Below are 20,621 nucleotides of genomic sequence, written 5' to 3'. Positions count from 1 at the left end.
GATCATCGATCTCAGATACCTAACCGATCTTCCATCTCAGGCACAATCGGTGTCTCATGTAGCTGACGGAAGTGACAACTTTTCAACGTGAAACGATAGATACTTGCGTGTGGAAGTGCAGATGGTCGTTTGGACCAACACAACCATTGCAGCAGTCCATAAGTTGCGTGATCGTGGTCACGGTGCGGATAACCAAAGAATTGAAACTCCGACGGTGATGTGTTACGTAGAGAGACAAGCTTATTACTCTGCAATTGTTGCGTCGTATTGGGTATGTAAGAACAGCGTGCGCGGGTGTGCCTGTGTAGGTTGTGATCTTTTATCTCCGTTGTAGGTTTACCGACACCAAAGAAAAAGAAAAACATTTGGGAAGCGACTAATTGATCCGATGCCTCGACACCATTCGTATAACACCGAATTAGTTATCGATGAAAAACGGCAACAGGTTCAACGCGACGATTAACCCCACCTAACCTTCTTCGTCCCGCGCAATTAAGACGCCTAATAATCCTTCCCGCCTTGCGGTTACGATACTGCTTTATGGAGTAGACCCGGAAAGACTGGAACACCGCGGTGCTGAAATTTCATTCATTCTACCCTCTTCCAACATTCGTCACGAGTCAGAAATGAATCACGGTTTTAACTCACTTTGAGCTACTTCAAAGCACCTCGGGTCATCGCTTGGGTGAATTCACCAAATCCATGACTTGTGGTGAAAGTGCAACTCCAAAGGATCTAGACTTGAATGAATGACGCCTGCAACGCTTGGGTTCATGAGCTGTAGTGAACCTAGCTCTATACTTACAGATGAATCCAGTAAAGTCATGACGTTTGAAATGCAACTTCAACCCATCAAGTCCTGATCAAATTCATCAACCTTTTACATCGTGATTTAGAGTGACCTCAAACTACTCCGTCATTTGTATGAATTGACTTGGGACGTCCCTGATCGAGCTTAGGTCAGGACTTTCAGATAAGTTCACTTCAAAAATGACTCCGAAGAGTGAATACCTGAATATTGGGTCGTGACTTGGAACCCCGAGACACTTGGGATCGCGACTTCCAGTGACTTGTGACTGTACAAAAGTCTCGTTCACCCAAATTATACCATGGTCTCCTAAGCTCTAGAATGTTACAGGTAAAACGTTCGGATCCCGTTGCAAGAACCGAAAACCCGAATTGATCTCCAACCGTCAAAGATAAACGGTAGATTGAATTTGAGGTCCGATATCCGATCACGAGAATGTTGACGCGTCCAACGGAAGTCAAGTGGATAGTTGGCTCTCGGAACAGGTGATGCAGGTTTTGCCTCTGTGCCACTGGCTAGATTTCGCGCGTTTTCTCACGCTCGATGGCCTGGCGTATAGCTCTGCGGCTCGGTTCTCGCCTGCGTCATCCGGCGCTGGGCGTCCGAGTCGTCGATCTATATAAACGAACCCGCGCGAGAACGTTCACCACGGTGATCTCGAGTGCCGTAGGAGAGGATTGAACGCGGGGGGGGGGGGGGGGGGGGGGGGGGGGGATGGGGCGACGGCTTCCTAGTTATAATAAACGACGCAAGAAGTCGAGCAGAAACCTGCCCTGCCCGGGGCCCAGGCAGCGACCGTTTCGAGGAGCCGAGGTGAAAGGCGAGGAGAGAGGAGAGAGGAGAGATCGCTCGACTCTAGCCTCGAGATAGAGAAGATCGACGGAAACGGCGCCGGGCACTTGGAACGTCCGTAAGCCCCGCGCTGGTTGGTGGGGATGATGCCTGGATACGGATCTATGAATGGACCGCAAAGCCCCGGGGTGTCCCTACTTCGCAGACCAGAAAGTCTAATCGTCTTTCCACCCCCTCCCCGTTCATCGTTCGTTTTCAGTATCTTATCAATTTCTTTCAATCTTTTAAATGTCCGTTTTGCAAAATTTATTCACCATTTTTTTTTTTTAGTAGGTATCTATCGTTTTATCGTACATGTAATCATGGTCAGGCTTATCCGTACGAGTACTTGGGAATATTTTTTGTTTTCTTTTTTCAATCTATCATTCGGAACTTTGCATTCGATTTTAGGTTAATTAAACAGTAGAAATCGTTAATATTAATTCACTGTATTAGGCACCTTATCACCTGACGCGGTGTATAACACTGCTATACAAGACGTTGGATAACAAACATACACACTTCCAATGAATGAATTTCCTTCCGTGTCAATAAATCTGGTTATACAAACATCGATTTATACACTTGTATAATTTTACCGTATCCTGCGCAGCTAATCAAATCGTACCTCCCTCCATACGTGTAGGTATATCATATACATATGTATATTATGAATGATATTTTCTTAACTGTAAACGTATGCGAGATGCATACGTTCATTTATGCAAGTGTATATAGATATATGTATATTAATATAATCTTGTAGCGAGGACGTAGTATAAAACTAGACAGGTGTTTATTGCTTGATTTGCTTGACCCAATTCTTGCACCGAGTGCGTAACGTTTACACATCGTGTGTGTATATATATATATATATACATGTATAGTGGGTATATCCCATAAGAGCTTACGCACAGTTTGTCTATTCGGCAAATACGCATGAGATGCGTTACACACACGACTTCATTCATCCTCTAGATTTGTTCGACTCCGTCCGATATCCCAAGATTTTCTTCCTTTAATTAGCACCTCTCTCTCACTCTCTCTCTCTTTCTCTCTTTGTCTTTCTCTTATGTGCGCCAGAAAGATCCAGTTTCGTTTTTTCTATAAATTAATTAGATCGGCTTTCCGTTCATCTTTTCGAAGTAACAAAAATGAAACAACGCCGACGAACATAGACAAAGAAAAAGAAGATAAAGAAGAACGGTATTAGAAATGGTGGAAAAAAAAGTTGGATCAGGTCAACCACGAGAAACAGAAGGTTGGCAAGTATTTACTTGGAGACTAATGTTTCGAAAAGTCGGTAAGAGGGTTGGGATTCATCGTTGATTCTGGTCGTCGTCGTCGTCGTTGTGTCGTCGTGACTCGTGGCTATAGGTGCATGAACGAACGGAAATAGACGAGACGTAGGCTCTGCGAGATGGACTGCAGCAGCAGCAGCAGCAGCAGAAGAAGAAGCAGAAGCAGCAAAAGCAGCAGCATCAGCGTCAGCAGCGTGGTAACACCACAGAGTCAGAAAAGCGCATCGCGTTGAACAGCGGCTGCATCCGAACCTAACCTAACCCGTAGGAACGAGTTGCGCGCGTCGTCTCTCGGCATGAATGAACAAACAAATGAATGAACCCACGGAAGAAAGAAACGAAACGAAAGGAAGGAAGGAAAGAAAGAAAGAAAGAAAGAAAGAAAGAAAGAAAGAAAGAAAGAAAGAAAGAAGGAAAGAAAGGAAGAAAGAAAGACCTAAGTATAGCGACGCCATCCACACAACAACACCCAGCCAGGGTCTCTTGATCACGGGAGAAGCGTCGTAGTAGTAGAGAATCCTCGTCGACGACGCCACTGGCGTCCTCCTTCCCCCCCGCTCGCTCTACAGGCCCGTTGAGAGAGTATTCATTCATAAAACTAACGCGGAGTGAGGCCAACTGGCGCGTGGGGGCTTCCCCCTCCCTTCTCCGCCCCCCCCCCCCCCTCCTCCTCCCCCCTCAACGCTTCCCTCACTCTTTCTCTCTCTCGTTAAGTTTCCCCTGCCCCGTCCTCTCCGTCTCGCACCTCGCTGATCGCGGGCTGCTTGCCTGCTTGCCTTTGCCTTGCCTGCCCGCCTGCCTGCCTGCCTGCCTGCTTGCTTGCTTGCTTGCTTGCTTGCTTGCTTGGAACTCGGCTGGTCCGACCAACACATAAAAAGCAAGGACCGCCAGTGAGCACCAACACGGGTTCGGACGACGTGGAGAGGAGCCGAACGAACGACCGACACTCCTCAACACCCGTCGTCCGTGTTGCCTGACTGCCGCTACCGCCGCACCGTTTGCCCGTCACGATTTTAGTCGAGTCGCGTCGAGTCGCGAAGGGAGTCTGTGGTGCGTTTGAGAACGGCTCATCCTACACCCGTGTGTCGTCTTTGTATATCTCGAACATACATCACGCCGACGAGAGTGATCTTGTTGCTGTTGTGTTGTTGGCGTTGTCGTCGTCGTCGTCGTCGTCGTTGTTGTTCGAAAGGACTCTCTTATCAACTATACTCGCTCAACAGTGTCACTGCTGTACCCGGTGATCGCGTAAACGCGAGACAGAAAGAGAGAGACAGAGAGGGAGAAGGAGAGAGAGAGAGAGAGAGAGAGGGAGAGACAGAGCGAGAACGATAAAGAACAGCGAAGAGGGGGGAGGGGAGAGAGCTCGAAAAGAGAACCGAAACGCGGGAACAAAAGAATCGTCATTTACGGCCGCTGGTTGATGAGGAGGAGAAAGAGGAGGGGGAGGCAGGCAGGCTCAGTTTAATCATCCCGGTTTCATCCTGCGCCCCCCTGCAGCGTTGCACCAGACTATCAACAGACGAATAACAAACGTTTAACTTGGTGCGAACGAGTGTGACGTAGGAAATGGTGGCGGTGGTGTCGATGTCGTTGTCGTTGTCGTTTTTGTTGCGGTACTGATGCCGATTGACCGACCACCGCGCTCTTGATATCGCTACCAATGGTCATTGGTCCTCGGTGTTGTACCAGCGACTATACGGTGCGACAGGCTCATTGTGTTTGGGCTAAACCGTCGAGACTCACATCCCCACCACTCGAGACTTTAGAGCATCGATTATCCCGAAGATACTTAAGAGATAACGGATTTGCCTGTTTCATTCCATGGCACAGCACGCTGTTATGTTTTGGGTATGAACGTACCGTCTAAACGGAATGAAAAACACCCGAAGGGAATCATTCAGTCTGTTTGGACTCGACGAGTCTTATGTTGTTAGTACTATTCTGTCGGACGGTAAACAATTGTCGGACACGAATGAAATTGACCCGATAATGCGGTAGAGAACAACTTCAAGTGATGTACAATAGGTGAAACTTGTACGAAGACGGAACACGTAAGTGGAACGTTTTGTCCGCGCGTAATAAACGTATTTGTGATACGTACGTTATAATATTGTGACAATTGTGACCAAAGGGATAGTGAGAGAAACTGTGAAAGAAGAATAAGAAGAACAAGACAAGAAAATGACAGTAATATGTCGATAGGTGAATACATTGTGAATCGATAGAAGAGGGAAGCACAGTTTCGAGTTGTACTAAAGCTTTTAAGTTAACGGTCCCGTGACGGTGGAGACGATCAGTTTTTCATATCAAGTGAAACTCGCTCTGTTTTGGAAGTTGTCAATGAAGAGGGTGCAGGGATAGAGGATAGGAAAACCCGTTGCGCAAGATGCGGGGTATTCGAAAATAGCGAAAGAGACGCTCTCGTCTCGTTTTCGGGTTATGTGAATTGATAGTGAACACATGGTGGACACATGGTGGACACATGATCCGATCGTCGCTCTCCTCCTCCTCCTCCTCCTTCATTTTCTTCTCCTCCTCCTTCTTCTGTTTCTTCTTCGAGACCAAAAGTTACAGTTACCAAAGTAACGTCGCTGTCATATCCCATTGCCATGGGCTAAACTTCCGGTTTGAGTTGAACCGACGCTCCATAAAGCCGTCAGATACTTGCGTGTAGATCTACCTGAGGCTGGACAACGATTTTATGCATAAATCTATCGAGTTTTGCGGTGTGACAAGTTGAGACGAGAACGCGAAAAGACGCGGTCAAGGAAAAAGGGATATACGAGACCGGAAATGGGATCCACCCGGACAGAACCTGGCTAATCTCGATACACCGCGAGAATCGACGTTTAACGGATATAATATCAAGCGAGAACTTTAATCGTATGCTGAAATCCGTTGCGGTAAGGAAGAAGAAAAGGAGAGAGGGAGGGGAACGCTAATGGACCGATTCATCGATTAGGGTCGACGATCAAGTGCGCGTGGAGCCCCCTTTCGATATAAAACCGATACGTGCGCGTTCAGTGCAGTGTCAGTTTTTAAATTGAAGCAAAAAGGAACGAAAAAACTTTCTCACTTCTTCTTTTTGACGGGGTTTTTAAACTCCATTTCGCGTTTATGAACTGTGTAGCAGATCATCTGTCCTGCAGGCCTTCACTCATGTTCGTCGATTATACCGACGCTCACGTCGGCATGGGAATCAAAGCTATGAAGTCCTTCGGCAGGCCCAGAGGTAGGTAGGCGGTGTACCCTGCACCTGTTTTTTCAAATTTATGCCTACCTCAAAATTCGTTTGATCAGGCTCTTCACGTTTCGATTGAACGAAAAGTCACGTTTTTACTTGTACTTTCAGTGGCTGATGGTACAGATGAATATAAACTCAAGTTCACACCACTTATATGTATAGTGCTTTTTTGATACCTTGCCAAGTTCTTACTTTACACTATTCAAAATCTTATGATCGAAGTTTTCGGTCAAGCGTGTAATTTTTTTTTCTCAACAGAAACTTAAGGCGGTCCCCAAACAATTTATTCGATCGATTAATAAAATGTTGATCCTCAAACACCGTGGTAAAAATAATAATTTTTTACTGTTTACAACCCATTTTTTGAATTCACTTTAACGGCGTTCATAAAAATTAAGAATCTTTGGTTAAAGATGAACCTATTGGTTTGCTTAGGTTTAAGTTTACTTTCAAACAGACTGAATTACAAGATTTTACCACCGTACGAGATTGAAAAAAAAAAAACCAATCTGTTAGGTATTTTTTCGATACTTGAATCAAGGTGCTTAGGATCGTAGCCGATTTTTATTCTCCACGATGAATCCTGAATATCTTATCCCTACTTGTACTTTTAGATTCGCGAATTCGACGTTTGTGATCTAAACGTAACTTAAATTTGTGAAAAAAAAAGAACGTCTCTATTCTCTTCATACTTTGCGAATTGATCTTTCCTAAAGTCAATCTGATAGTTGAAAAACGGTGATTTTAAAGTGTTTCGTTTCTTCAACGTTAGTCCAACTTGAACTTCACGCATCGAGGGTTGTTGTTACTTTTTTTTTTTTCGTCTCTTTTAACGGTCTTCCTGGTCAGGTCGTAGCTGTATACATATACTTATAATCTACCTGCGAGTTCTACGTGACGTCAAAGCCGTATTATGGTATGTATGTATGTACATATATATATATATGTATATATATGTACACACGCGTGATGCCGAGAACGATTCAATCGAAAGGAAGAGGAACGCTACGCGTCACGCGTGACTCCGGAAATGCTTTCTTACAGAGACACATGCCACTGCTGGCTACTCCATGCACGTTGACAAGCTAATGTCGTTTATCTCGATTAACCAGCCAACTTACAGCTTTATACTTTCGGATACCTGCCTTACACGTTTTCATCGGACAAACGTATCTACCTATATCTAATACGGAAAGCGACGAACATTAAGTCGGAACGGCGGTTTTTTTTTTTATCATGGAAGAAATTTTTCTACCCTTCTTTTAGCTTTCTTTTTTGGATTTTCATAATTCTCTTGGACTCTGTTTCTGGTTTTTATCTTCTCCGTTAATTGCAGTTATATACCGAGAGAAATTTTTATTTTCGGTTACCGCTCAGTCTTTAATTATCTTCATTTTTTACCACAATCGAAAAATATAGTTCCAGGTAGAAAATGAAAATTAGTTTTCTAGCTGTTAACGGAAAGTCTGGTATCCGTTACTATTCTTTCTCACTAGGATCGCTGTTACTGTATTTTCTTGCAACTGTTGCGAAAACTTAACGCTCGTGCAACGATAAATTGACGTTAAAGCCTTGTTTGACTAAAAAAGTAGAGTAAACCGAACAAATTGATTTTGCGTTGCAATAACAAAAAAATGATCGACGATAGCGCAAAATGGTTAGGCGTACCCACCTCGATTTTCTCCAGTTTCTAATCTATTTAAAACGAAGCATCGAAATCTGAGCTTGCTTTTACAATTTCAGTATTTTTGAAAAGATACTTTACATACAGCTTACACATATAATCCAATAATTTGTCAAACATTCAATGATACGGCTATCTCGTAATAAAATAATAAAGGGCGGGATTGAAATTCCGAATTTGAAAAGTTCCGAAATTCGCGTCAAGTTCCGATATTTTTGATAGCGAAACTTGTAGTAAAGAAATCGAACTTTGACGAAACATCAAAAGTTTCAAATAATCCAAAACTTTCAGTTCTGTCAATTTCTGGCTTGGTGAAATTCCACCATTTCGATCTTTCTTCGTTTTGGATTTTCGCTATCTTTACGTTCGGAATCCTGATCATTCTGTTTCTCGGTTTCTCTCATTTTTTACGCTCACTCGTCGAGTAGACTTACGCCGTCTGATTATATTTGAATTTTCCGAATTTTTCTCTGTCGCAACTTTACTTTTCGTAACTTTGCTCCATCGTAACTTGAATTTTCGGAATCTTTCATTACGTTACTTTGAGCCGTCGGCTTTACGACCATTCGAAAACTTTGTCGCTTCGTCAAAGTTTTATTTCTCTACTCCAAGTCTCGCCACCAAATAATTCGGACTTGGTCGCTTCCGGATCTTTTCAAATTCGGAACTTGAACCCCGGGACCAACGAGAAATGTAAAAAAGCATCGAATCTCAGACGAACGCAAACCTCCTCCTCCTCCTCCTCCTCCTCCTCGGCAATCACCACGACGTCCACCCACAATCGTGAAACACGCGTAAAACGCACGCCGTCTTCCCGCACCTCCCTCCGATATCTCGGGACGTCCGTCCATCCATCTCGTTCCTCTCGACGACTCAGGCCTCGCCGGGAACCTGGAGGAGGGACTCGCGGAGCGTCGCGGCGTCGCTGTCATCTGTCGTTGGCACGTGTCTACGCAGCCGCGCGTAAACCTCGCCAACCGAGGAGCCAACCGCCTCGCGATCACTTCGGCCATGTTGTTTTTTATCCACGATTCTTATCCCTGTCTCAGCGTCTCCTCTCCGTGTCGTGTACGGTTTACGCCTTCGCCTGCGTCATCCGTACATGAATAATACATGTGCTGTAGGGTGAGCCAAAAAAACTTTATGGTATTAAAAAGACCCGTTTACTGGGAAAAATAATTCTCACGTTTCGAGAAATTTTCTAGCTCAATTTTCCAAAAGGTCTCGCTGGCCGTTTGAAATTTCTCGTTCAAATAACACGCGATAACATTTTCTTTTTTTTTTTCTTTTTTTTTTTTCTCTCCTTTTTTCTACTCCTCCATTTTTATTTTTTAACGTACTCGTCACTCGCGCAATATTTATCGAAATGTGAAAACGCCTGCCGGCGAAAATTTACAATTCCTCCCACGATCGATTTATATTCAACCGATTGTTTGTATTCATTTTCATACGAGTTTGCAAGTTTTTGTTGACATTTTGTTTTCATTTCCTTGTCATCAAATTTCATTCAAAGTTATTAATTAATCCACCCGTAGTAATGGATGCCTTGGTGTTCCAACTTTGAAATTTCCATTGTGCCTTTTCCCATACCATTATTATTATTATTATTAATTTCACTTCTTCGTTCTTTAATGTCATTATTTCAAATTACAAATATTCCTTCGCGAATACTTTACAGACGTATTATATCGGTATTATTTCACGAACTTGTTATTACAGAATTTTTTCTCCCGCCGTTTTTTGAACGTACGAAAAAAAGAAAGAGAGTGAAAATCATAATTTCCGTTAATCTTACTTCTGTCAAAAGATATTGGAATAATGATGAAAAAATTGTAATGAGAAGGTGAAAAAAAAAATAAAAAAAAAAAGAAACGAAATGTCAGAATCACAAACTTTTGTCTCCTATAATCAGACCCATGCGGAGAATTTAAACACTGTTATACAGTGCGATAAGATTTTTTTCGTAAACGTTTTTTTTTTTTTTTTTCTCCTCAACTTCTTATCTTTACAAGTTTTATTTTTGAAATAATTACGAGATGTGTGACGAAGTTGATCCGTTCGCTGTTTGTGAAAACAATTTTGTCATATCGTTGCCGCAAATATTCGACGGAGTATAACGCGTACGGAACGTTCTAAAACTGCATATATAATCCGGAATATAGTAGCAGCTGAACTATTATTGGAATTATATATTTTACGCTCAGTCAATCATATTCAGACCCTGATTGCTATTGGTTGGGTATAAATTTATCCTGTCCCAGTTAGTTATGCGCGCAGCCACGCCGTTTTAACCGGTCGGTCGAACAATTTCCAAACTGCAAATTGCACTCGGATCGATTTTCATCGGTCTTAACCTGCGGTGATTGCACTCACTCACGTTTTCTTCATTTCAAATTTTCTTTTCTTTTCTTCTCTTTTTTTTTTTTTTATTCTCATTAGCAAGAAAACCAGCCCAATTCACGACCCATTTAGTTCAACCTATTACAGAAACTGCGTAATGAAATTGTTTTTCCGAAAGAATATCGTCGAAGCAATTATATGTATAAAATCAATGTATTTAAGAACATTGACGGGTTTTCAGGAAAACCAAATCGCTTTTCTTTGGGAATCAGAGGGGTACGTAAATATGTTCAATTACTTTAGTTTACTCAGTATTTAAATGTATCGGTGTCGAATTAGAAACAAAAAATATTGTATCCCTCTTGAGATTTAGTCGAAAATTATGTTTCTAATTTTTAAACAAACAACGAGCTTATCAGACATGCATCGGACTAACTCTGTCAAAGTAAATGAAGTTTGAATCGAACCAACCAGTGACTTGGGACTAAAATATGAAACGAGATTGTCATGAACATTGTACGAAGCATCGATTGATTGGGTTATAAACGATCGATTGATAAATCGAGAAAACGCATTTCAGCAATTCTCCACCCAACTCATTCAAATTACCGATTTTTAATACCGCTATTTTTGCCTGATAATTTTTTTTTTAACTGACAAAAAGCAAAAAAAAAAAGAAAACACGCGAACATTAATCGCCAAAATTTTTTCGCAATTCCTCACAATTTTTTTTGTCCCCCCCCCCCCCCCCCCCCTCGTCCCGAATCTGGCCCCCACCCCCCCAATATTTTGCAAACCATTCCGGAACCAAACGACTTTTCGAGCTTCGGTGAATCGCAACAATTCAAGCTCGTGTATTTCATACCTACTCGGTCGTCGTCTCGTCTCGTCGATGAAGAGGCTTCTAGTCTCGCAGGGAAACGTGACCTGAGGTCTAATGCGGCCGCCCGCCGCCGCCCCTCGACGCCCCTTCTTGGCCCGTGCTAGCGCGACGCATCGTACATAAGTATTTAATCTCCATCTACACTCCTTGCAAGTCAAGTACCTACCGAGCCTTCCACCCCCCTCGAACCCTTCTCGCCCCCCCTCCCCCCCCCCCCCTGCCGCCCCCACCCCACCCCTTCCACCCCGCGATTCTTACCTATGTTCAATGGCCTTTGAAACCGCTTTCCGTACTCGGCTACTCCTCAAACTCGCCCGATCAGGAAATTACGATTACGATTACGATTACGATCACGAATACGATTATCGACGATTCTGGTTGGAAACTGTGTCAAAAATTCACCGATTTGTCGGCTCGGGGGGGTAAAAATGTTGAAAGACGAAAAAACGAATCGAAGGGCTATGAGGAGAAAAATTTCATTTGTCCATAGTAACTAGAAAAGTTGAGTAAAACAGGTATCGTTTGAAAAACTGTTCGAATATTGTTGGAATTAGGAAAAACGAGGTACGCGTAAACATTTTGCGCTATTGTCGATCATTGCAACGCAAAATCAGTTTGCGAGGTTTACTCTACTTTTTTAGTTGAACAAAGCTGCGAGAAAGAATAGTAACGGATACCACACTTTCCGGCAACAATTAGAAAACTAATTTTCTACCTAGAACTATATTTTTCGATCGTGGTAAAAAATGAAAATAGTCGAGGACTATTTTCGGATAACCGAAACTAAAAATTTCTCTCAGGGCAAAATTAAATTTTTTTTTGTTTCTAAAGTGGGTAACTTAACGTTATGCAATTTAAAAATATCGAGTGTCAAAGTATGGAGAAGCAAAAGATTAGAAAGGTGAGCAGCATGTGGAATGCCAAACTGTAGAATCGTCAAAATTCATCTCGATAATATAGAATTGTATACGGATTCTCCATTTAGCTGTTCCGCGATTCGGTTTTTCTGTATTTCGACTCACTATGTCTTCAATTATTTACACTTGAACTTTTCACAATTTACAATTTCAGCGAGTAAAATTTCTCGCGTCCATGAAAATTCGACGTTCTTGTTTTGCCGTGAATCAGCAATACTAATTCTTTTTTTTTTTTTTTCACGCCTGTTCGATTTGTCAATCGAGCTTTCAAAAAGTCCGCGAATTTACATCACGCACACAGCATTATTGTTCATACTCTTCTCACGCGATCGGTATAATATTCGTAATTTGCTTCACGATCGTTGTTATCGTTCAGAAAAAATGAAAAAAACAGATGAACGAAGCTTCCGATACGATTTATCAGTACCTACTACGCCAATTTTTGTCAACTTTCTAACAACAATAACATGAAGAGTTTGTTTTATTATCGTATTCAACATTCGTTCGTCTGCTTCTCTCGATTGCATGACGAACTCCGTCGCCTCTTTCGGACACATTGACTTTGTATATTATAATGTATATATATATATATATGTATATAGAACGAATCCGCGTGGGCGACATTACGAGTGATAGCACGGTATCGCAGTAGCAGCTATCAGAGTATAATTTTCCATTCCATCCTCTGGCAACTTGTTTCACGGATAACAATAATACACACGAAATTGACATCAAGTAGGTATCGTTCTAGTATCACCGAAATGTCGATAATTACTACGACGATGAATTCAAAGTCGAAGCTGCGTTAGTTCCGCTAATGTCAATTTGAAAATCCTCTCGTCATTCCTCGTATGAAAATAACGAGAACGAAGAAGACGCGTGTCGAAACAAGAGAAAAAAAAAACGTCAGTCTCAACTCAGTCCTCAACTATTATCATTTTTTACCACAATCGATAGATATAGTTCTAGGTAGAAAATGAAAATTAGTTTTCTAGCTGTTACCGGAAAGTCTGGTATCCGTTGCTATTCTTTCTCACTACGATCGCCGTTGCTATATTTCCTTGCAACTGTTGCGAAAATTTAACGCTCGTGCAACGATAAATTGACGTTAAAGCCTTGTTTGACTAAAAAAGTAGAGTAAACCGGAGAAACTGATTTTGCGTTGAAATAACCGCAAAAGGATCGACGATAGCGCAAAATGATTAGGCGTGCCTCGTTTTTCTTAATTCCAACAATATTCAAACAGTATTTTTTTTTTTTTTTTTTTTTTTTTTTTTTTTTTTTTTTTTCAACGATAACTGTTTTACCGAATTTTACTCAGCGGCTTACACGTTATTACTGAAAATCGATTGTACAAGTTCACAAACTTCAATTGCGTCGAAATATATCCGCCGGTAGAGTAGATAAAATGAAGCTAAAAATAAAAAATCAAATAAAGAATTCCCAAATTGTAATCTCAGGATGCAGGTCGAACATCAGTTTCCATTTTATCTATCGGGCGTTTCTCTGATGGGATGAATAATGCGCGTTGACGTGGAGAGAGAGAGAGAGAGAAAGAGAAAGAGAGAGACGGTTGGTCCAGAGGCTGGTAACTCATTATCGACGTCAGCATCCCTGACAAGAATCAGTGAAGATTTGAGTCGGCAGTCAAGCTCGTTGCTAATCTTTCCGCGGTGAGTCCTGCCGGCAGGAAGTGGCAGCCTGATATCGTCGAGACCACACTCGGCTTCTCATGCCTGCGAGTTACTCGCGTATCGCCGAGGAACGGACCCGCTGATAATCGCTCCAACAATACGCTCCATCGGCCACTTAACCGCTGCCGCGCTAATGAGCCTCTGATTACAGTTTAACTTTGTTATTTTCTACAGACCCAACTTGACGTTTCATATTGTTACAAGCGGAGAGAATAAATGAGCGGATTTTACTTCAAAGTCGAGGTGAACTGGGACGCGTCGAGTTCGTTTTTTTTTACGTCGAAAATTCCGTGTTTTGAAAAGCTCCGAAAACGCTGGATTACGAATTTTTTTTTTTTTGTCGGGAAACTTGAGGTACAAGAATCAAACTTTGACGAAACATCAAAGCTTCGAATGTGCAAAGTTACGAAAAGGCAAAAGTTTTGCGAAAATGAGAAGATTTGAATAACCGAAACATCGGAATTACGAATGATCGAACATTTTTAGTTCTGTAAATTTCTGGCTTGGTGAAATTTCACCATTTTCATCTTTCTTTATTTTTACGTTCGAAATCCTTGTCATTCTGATTCTCGGTTTCTCTCATTTTTTACGCGCTCACTCGTTGAGTAAACTAAGCTGTCTGATTATATTTTAATTTATCGAATTTTTCTCTGTCGCAACTTTACTTTTCGTAACATTGCTCCATCGTAACTTAAATTTTCGCTGAAACTTTGTCGCTTCGTCAAAGTTTCATTTCTCTACTTCAAGTAACGCCGCAAAATAATTCGAAATTAGGCGCTCTTGGAACTTTTCAAATTCAAAACTTCAACCCCGCCGCGCAAAATTTACTCTAAAAACAGTGAGAATCACCATAAAAAACAACTACATTTATAGTAAAGAATATATACAGCTGACATTGGTATTTTTTTATTTTTTTATTTTTTTTTTTTTGATACCAAAAACCTGTCCCTCTTATTTTTTTTTTTATTTATTTGCATATTTGAGTAAAATCCTCTCTTTTTCCTCCCTTCGTTTGCATGTAGTACGTAAAATTTACGGTTTGTTACGTCGTAATGCTTCTCTTTTCACGCTTCTGTAGGAATTCCAGTCGGTGGTTCTTTATGGTTTTTAGGTTACATATACAGCTGATGGATTCATTTCGCTATTACTGTTGCTCAGATTTTTCTCCCAATCTTTCCTTCCCCGTTACGAGAAACCCGAGGGAATTTTTCGAGGGATCAAAAGTCCGTCTTATCGTTTAAAATTACTGCGGTACGCGGGCGATAAACTTGAGGGAAAAACCGGAGTAGGCATGGAATTGTACTGGCGAAATATGTCCGCCTACATTTATTTCGGACAAAATATTACCAACCCAATTATGTTTAGCTACAAACAAGGAAAACAAGGAAAACTTCTAGTCGAGGTCAAAAGTTCGAATGGTCAGACGATTGAAGGGTTAAGATGTCGAATTTTGGAAAAAAAAAAGAAAAAAAACAAAACAACGCGACAATCTGTTGCACAGGATTTGAAAATTTGGAAAATTTAAAATTTGAAATTTCGAATGCTCAGAAATCTAACGTTTTGACTTTACTGTGTTTCGAATTTCTACAATTTCAAAATCGATGATAAAATGGATTTTTCGCATTTTCGAAAATCCGATATTACGAAAGCATTATTTTCCAATCCTTTGACATTTTTACCTCCCCCCCCCCCCCCAATAACTAAGATCTTACTTATATTTTGCAGGTTCAGAATCGTATTAAATTGCGTTTGATTTGCAGTATCGTCTGAATATATAATTTACTCGATCATTGTAATACGGTGTACCCGATATTTCCGAAAATCCTGCTAAATTGCAAAGTGACGATTTTTTAAATCGAAAACAGAATTGCCAAAAACCGGAAAAGACAATGAAAATGATGAAAAATCTGTACTTATAAGGATAAATTATGTTTCTAGATAAAGAAATTATAATTTGTTCCAGTCGTGTATAAAAAACTTGACAAAAAAAAAAAAAAAAATTGTATTCCATAACTATCCGATAAATTTTTTTTTTTGTTTTTCCGTTTTTACTCTCGTTCCGAACGTGTTCATCGAAACGAACATATCCGTAATATATTAAATTTCAATACGAACCGTTGTTAATAAAATTTCTTTGTTACGTAACAGAGATTCATTAGAATCATGGAACAAGTTTAGAATAAATATTCGTTAATTGAATTTCGTACAGAAGTATTAATTCATTAAATTGGAATCACGGATCTGTATAATTCGTTTCGAACTAGTTTGGAGAGAAGGAAAGAAAGAAAAAGAAAAATAAATCCACGTCTCTCATCCTCCGGAAGATATGGCGGGGAAGGAATATCCGACGAATCAATTGAAAGCGCAGAAGATTCGGTACGTTTAAAATCATACATATACTTTTGTATACGGGAGGGTGTTTAAGCGATTGGGAATTGGTATCCTGGAAGTGTTGGAAGCAACGAATCGAGGAGTGGCGAAGCTCTCCTTACCGCGAAGCTCCGAGTCAAGGTTAATCCCGCCTTTAATTCCGGTACGAACCATCCTAAAATACCAAGGTAACCGACCAACCGGGCGCCGCCCTGACAAACTTATTCGAAATCAAGAAGCAACGGCTAAGCCAACTCCGCGTCTGCAATGCGCGTATACATCCACACGCAAACAAATATATACTCTCCGACTCCTGCCTGCCGCGGAATCGAGTTAAAATTACATTCCCTAGCTGATCTCTCTCTCTTTCTCTCTATCTCTGTCTTTTTGCCGCAAGCTCGTCGTTCGTGATACGAGGCACAGCTTTGTGCTCGCGCCAAACGATTTTTTTTCTTTTTTTTTTTTGTCAACTTTTGCAAACCGGTGACTGAATTAAAAAATATTTTCATTTACGTGTGTGTGTGTGTGTGTGTGCGTCTGCGTGTATGTACACGCACAGTCACGCACGGCGAATACAATGTCGAGGAAAAAGTGCTTTCTGATGGAATTTTTGTGGAACGAAAAAAAAAAAAAATTGGCCCAAGTGCCATTTTTTGAAAAAAAAAAACGGCGGTTAGGCCGAAACAGTTTTTTTAATTCTCCTCTTCAATCGTTTCAGAGTTTGATCTGTTTCTTACAGTCGAATTTCACTCTAAAGATTTCTACGTCTCTGTAACAAGTGCTTCGTTTCAACGTTTCAATTGGTTCGTTCAGTTCTTTCCTAATTTTATAGAAAAAAAAAAAATGAAAAAAAAAAAGAAATGGTACTTACCGCCTTTTTTTTTTTTTTTTGGCTCGGGTGACATTTTTTGAAAAACGGCACTCGCGGCCATTCTTAATCCTCCACTTCAATTGTTTCAAAGTTCTTGTTCCGCTTCTAGCCAAATTTCACCCTGCCCAAAGCCTTCCACGCGTTCGTCTCATCATTTTACTTGGTTCGTTCGGTCTGTTTGTTTCTAATTTTGTAAGGAAAGAAAATTAGAAAAAAAATATGGCACTTGCATCCTTCTTAGGCCTAGGTGCCATTTTAGTATTTTTTTTTTTTTTTTTTTCAAACTTCGAAAATGGCACTTACAGAGCCCGTTTCACATCTCCTCAACGATACGAATTTCGATCCGAAGATTGTATTCGAAGCGACAAAGAGCAGCGATTTCTTTCGTTCCAACGCCCCAGAAGTTTTTCTAAATTTCAATGGACTAGATTAGCCCCCCCCCCCCCCCCCCCCCCCCCCTCCCCCCTGACGCGTGTAACCACACGTGATAAGTACAGGCACGATGTTTCGAATCGGCGTCGCGACGACGGTTTGCAAGGCGTCTAGTCGTCAAGGTGCCGACGCTACGCCGCCGTAAGACGAGGGGTGCTTGATGATGGCGGTGGTGGTGGTGGTGGGCAACAGTCGTGCAACAGGTGTACCTTGTGCCTTTCCATTCTATCTCCCTCCTCTCCACTTTGCGTTTCATTCGAACATGTGCGGCGTGTGTTGTTCGGTGCCTTACCCTATAAGGTTACCTGCTGCACTGTACGACTACCGCTGTCTCCCTACGTATTTCAGTATGTACTTATACTTACACGCATACGTTCCGTACGTGACTAATGTATTGTTACTTTTTTTTTTTTTTTTTATTCTCCGCACGTTACAAACCCTCGTTTTGCGCAACGATCGCTTTGTTTTCTTTATTTTATTTTTATTTTTCTTTCTGCCTTTTTTTTTTCTCATTTGTTTCTCAAGAAAAAACTTTTCCATAAATGGGAAATTGGAAAATTAGCGCCGCTATCCAAGGGGAAATTGATAGCGAAAATTAGTAACGATATACGACAAGTGAAATTTGAAGAAATTTAATATTCACATATTCAATATAGTTGTAAAATTTTATGATTACCTTGCAATGTTTTATTAAATCTGTTTCTTTAGTTTGTACCCTCTGTCTCTCTCTCTCTCTTTCCATATATATATATATATTTTTTTTATATATTATATGTATATATATTTTTTCAAGTTATTTTTTGTTTGTTCTTAAAGTAAACAAAAATGATCGCATCCTTCATAGTTACAAAATTGATATTGCATTTCTTACACCGAATTACGTATCTTTCGCTTACGGTGTAAAGAAATAAAAATAGTGACAAACATATAATATACCCGAGTTGCGAAAATTTCCTCCTCGATAAATTGGAATTGTTTATTTATTTGTTTATTTATTTTTTTTTTTTTTATTTATTTTTTCTATCCAAAAACGCGATTCTACCCCATTAAATTTACAAACGTATCGAAGAAACGTTTCGCTTACCTGTCAAACGTTGCTACTTATCATATCCTATAATATTTTTGCGTTATTCGTAATGGCTGGCATTATGCATTATCGTGTATATCATACGAATATATGCGAAGAAGTTTTGGCCGAGGGTAATGAGAGCGACGGGAGGGGGACGGGGAGGGGAAGGGGAGGGTTTGGAAATACGAAGCCTGTCAGAGGGAAAAGAAGGTGGTCTACAGCTGCTGCAGCTTAACATGCTCGTTCGTTCTAGTCGTTGATCGGGGCGAGAAAAAGGCCGCAGCTCAGCGGCGGAATGTTCTGCAGTTGAAAAAACGCAACCAGGCACGTGCCGTAATATATGTTACTTTTTCTTAAATCCTCTCCCCCCTCCCTCTTAATCTTGTTCGGGAAAATGCGGGGAAAAATTTTTGTTGGAACATTTTTTTTTTTTTTCTCTTCAATATACAAAGTATGTATCAGGTAGGTTCATTTTTTTTTTAACTTTATTTTTATTTTTTTTTTTTTTTTTTTTTCTTTCAACCTGCCACTCGAAAAGTTTGCGACAAATAGTGAAGAAAAAAGAGAAACAACCGAAAACATTGTTGTAAAACCTGGCGGAGGTTAAAAAACATTTTTAAGCGGTTAGGACCAATTATTGTAATATTATATTTTCTTTGTTTTATAGTTTGTATTCTGTCAAATAATTCGGAATGCCATGTATCGTCGAAAGTAGGTAGGGGAGAAAAAAAAAAAAAAAAAAAAAACTAACGACTAAGAAAAGCAAAATTATCAAATTTAGATGTGCATTTTTCATTTTTTACATACACACGTTTAATTTGTGTTCAATTTGGGAATAATTATAGTTGGTTGTCGATGCGTCGACAAAAGAAACGAAAAATTATGTTATCGCGACCGATCTTTATATTTCTCGTGACCTTGCGGCTCACCCCTCGATCTTCGATCCCGAACAAGGGTTTCGGTTTGGTCAAGGATCACGATGGTCGTAATGACGGTTCTCATGTTTCTTACGATCGAGGAAAAAGAAGGTTTAGAAATCGTCAAGAAGCCTGGCTGCGTTTGATCGTTTAACACCGACGAATAGCCGAATAACTCGCAGGATTGGGAATAAAAAGTGAAGCATTTTGTTTTTCAATATCTTTTTTTTTTCCGTCATACATGAATTCCTGGTACGTTTAGTTTTTCGTTTCTTTCCCTTCTTCTTCTTCTTTTCCTTCTTCTTCTTCTTCTTCTTCTTCTTCTTCGTTTTCTTATCCTCGTTTATTCTACGAGCTTTCGGGGTCATCGCATAAGGGTAAAAATATCCATCCGTGCATTAATTAATACACGTGTGTTTACATGAGGTATTACACGCGAAACTGCACCATCGGTAATTTTTTTTTTTTTTTAATTTTTGAGCGTGCCGTAGAGTGTACAAAAAAAAATAAAAAAAAAAAAAAAAAAAAATCATCTTTTAATGAGTTTCGGATTTTTTGGACCACGGGTTTGACTTTTACTGCTCACATAAAACACAAAAAGCCTCAATTTTCGAATAAATATCCAAAATCGATTTGCGCTGAATCGTTTTCGCGAATTTACTTCGTTGAAGAACAAAAATTTTTCGACCAATATGAATTGGTTCAGGTGATGCAGTATAAAAAAAAACAAGCATAAATTGAAACGTAAGAAAAAAACGTATGAAACATAAATTCGTATCTTTTAAATTCAATATTCAATTGGATTTTTTTCACTTTTCAATTACTCGTTTCTCTCAAACCAATAATTTCCTCACTTTCATTTTCGTCTAAAAATTTTCGTTTTTTACCACAGAAAAATCGAACTATTCATTCGAAAATTCGGTTTCCATGTTTCTGATAGTAATGAAAATCAAACCCGTGGTCTAAATAAATCTAAAACATGGTCGAACATGACTTTTTTTTTCTTTGTAAACTATACACCGTAATTAAAAATTAATAAAATCGCCGACGACGAAGGTCAGACGTGTAGATCGTAGGTTTGCGGTAGAATGCCTCATATATCGCAGGGCAAAGCGATCTCAACTTCAAGCACGCAAATGGTCTAATTACGAATATTTATGCAAATATATGTGAAGCGCGCGATCGGTGAAACGGCGATCAGAGGTCGTCGCGGGGTCAATAATTTACATCTGCATCTGCATTTCGATTGATTATTAT

General features: G+C 40.4%; 1 protein-coding gene across 2 annotated transcripts in view; it reads left to right on the top strand.

Annotated features, from left to right (window-relative positions):
• The window catches only part of pnt (ETS transcription factor pointed), a 147,008-nt gene that overhangs the window by 92,500 nt on the left and 33,887 nt on the right, over positions 1–20,621 (top strand). The window contains exon 1 of one of the 2 annotated variants that reach the window (XM_046621929.2): positions 3,948–6,175. The exons of the other annotated variant lie outside the window; for it this stretch is intronic. Within the exon in view, the coding sequence (XP_046477885.1) occupies positions 6,061–6,175 (115 nt within the window). The 5' untranslated portion in view covers positions 3,948–6,060. Of the gene's footprint in view, positions 1–3,947; positions 6,176–20,621 lie in introns of those variants that run through there. 2 annotated transcript variants of the gene reach the window in all.

The sequence above is a fragment of the Neodiprion pinetum genome, chromosome 4, assembly GCF_021155775.2.
Source record: "Neodiprion pinetum isolate iyNeoPine1 chromosome 4, iyNeoPine1.2, whole genome shotgun sequence".
NCBI classification, from domain to species: domain Eukaryota; kingdom Metazoa; phylum Arthropoda; class Insecta; order Hymenoptera; family Diprionidae; genus Neodiprion; species Neodiprion pinetum.
This window is presented reverse-complemented; position numbering and strand designations above follow the sequence as displayed.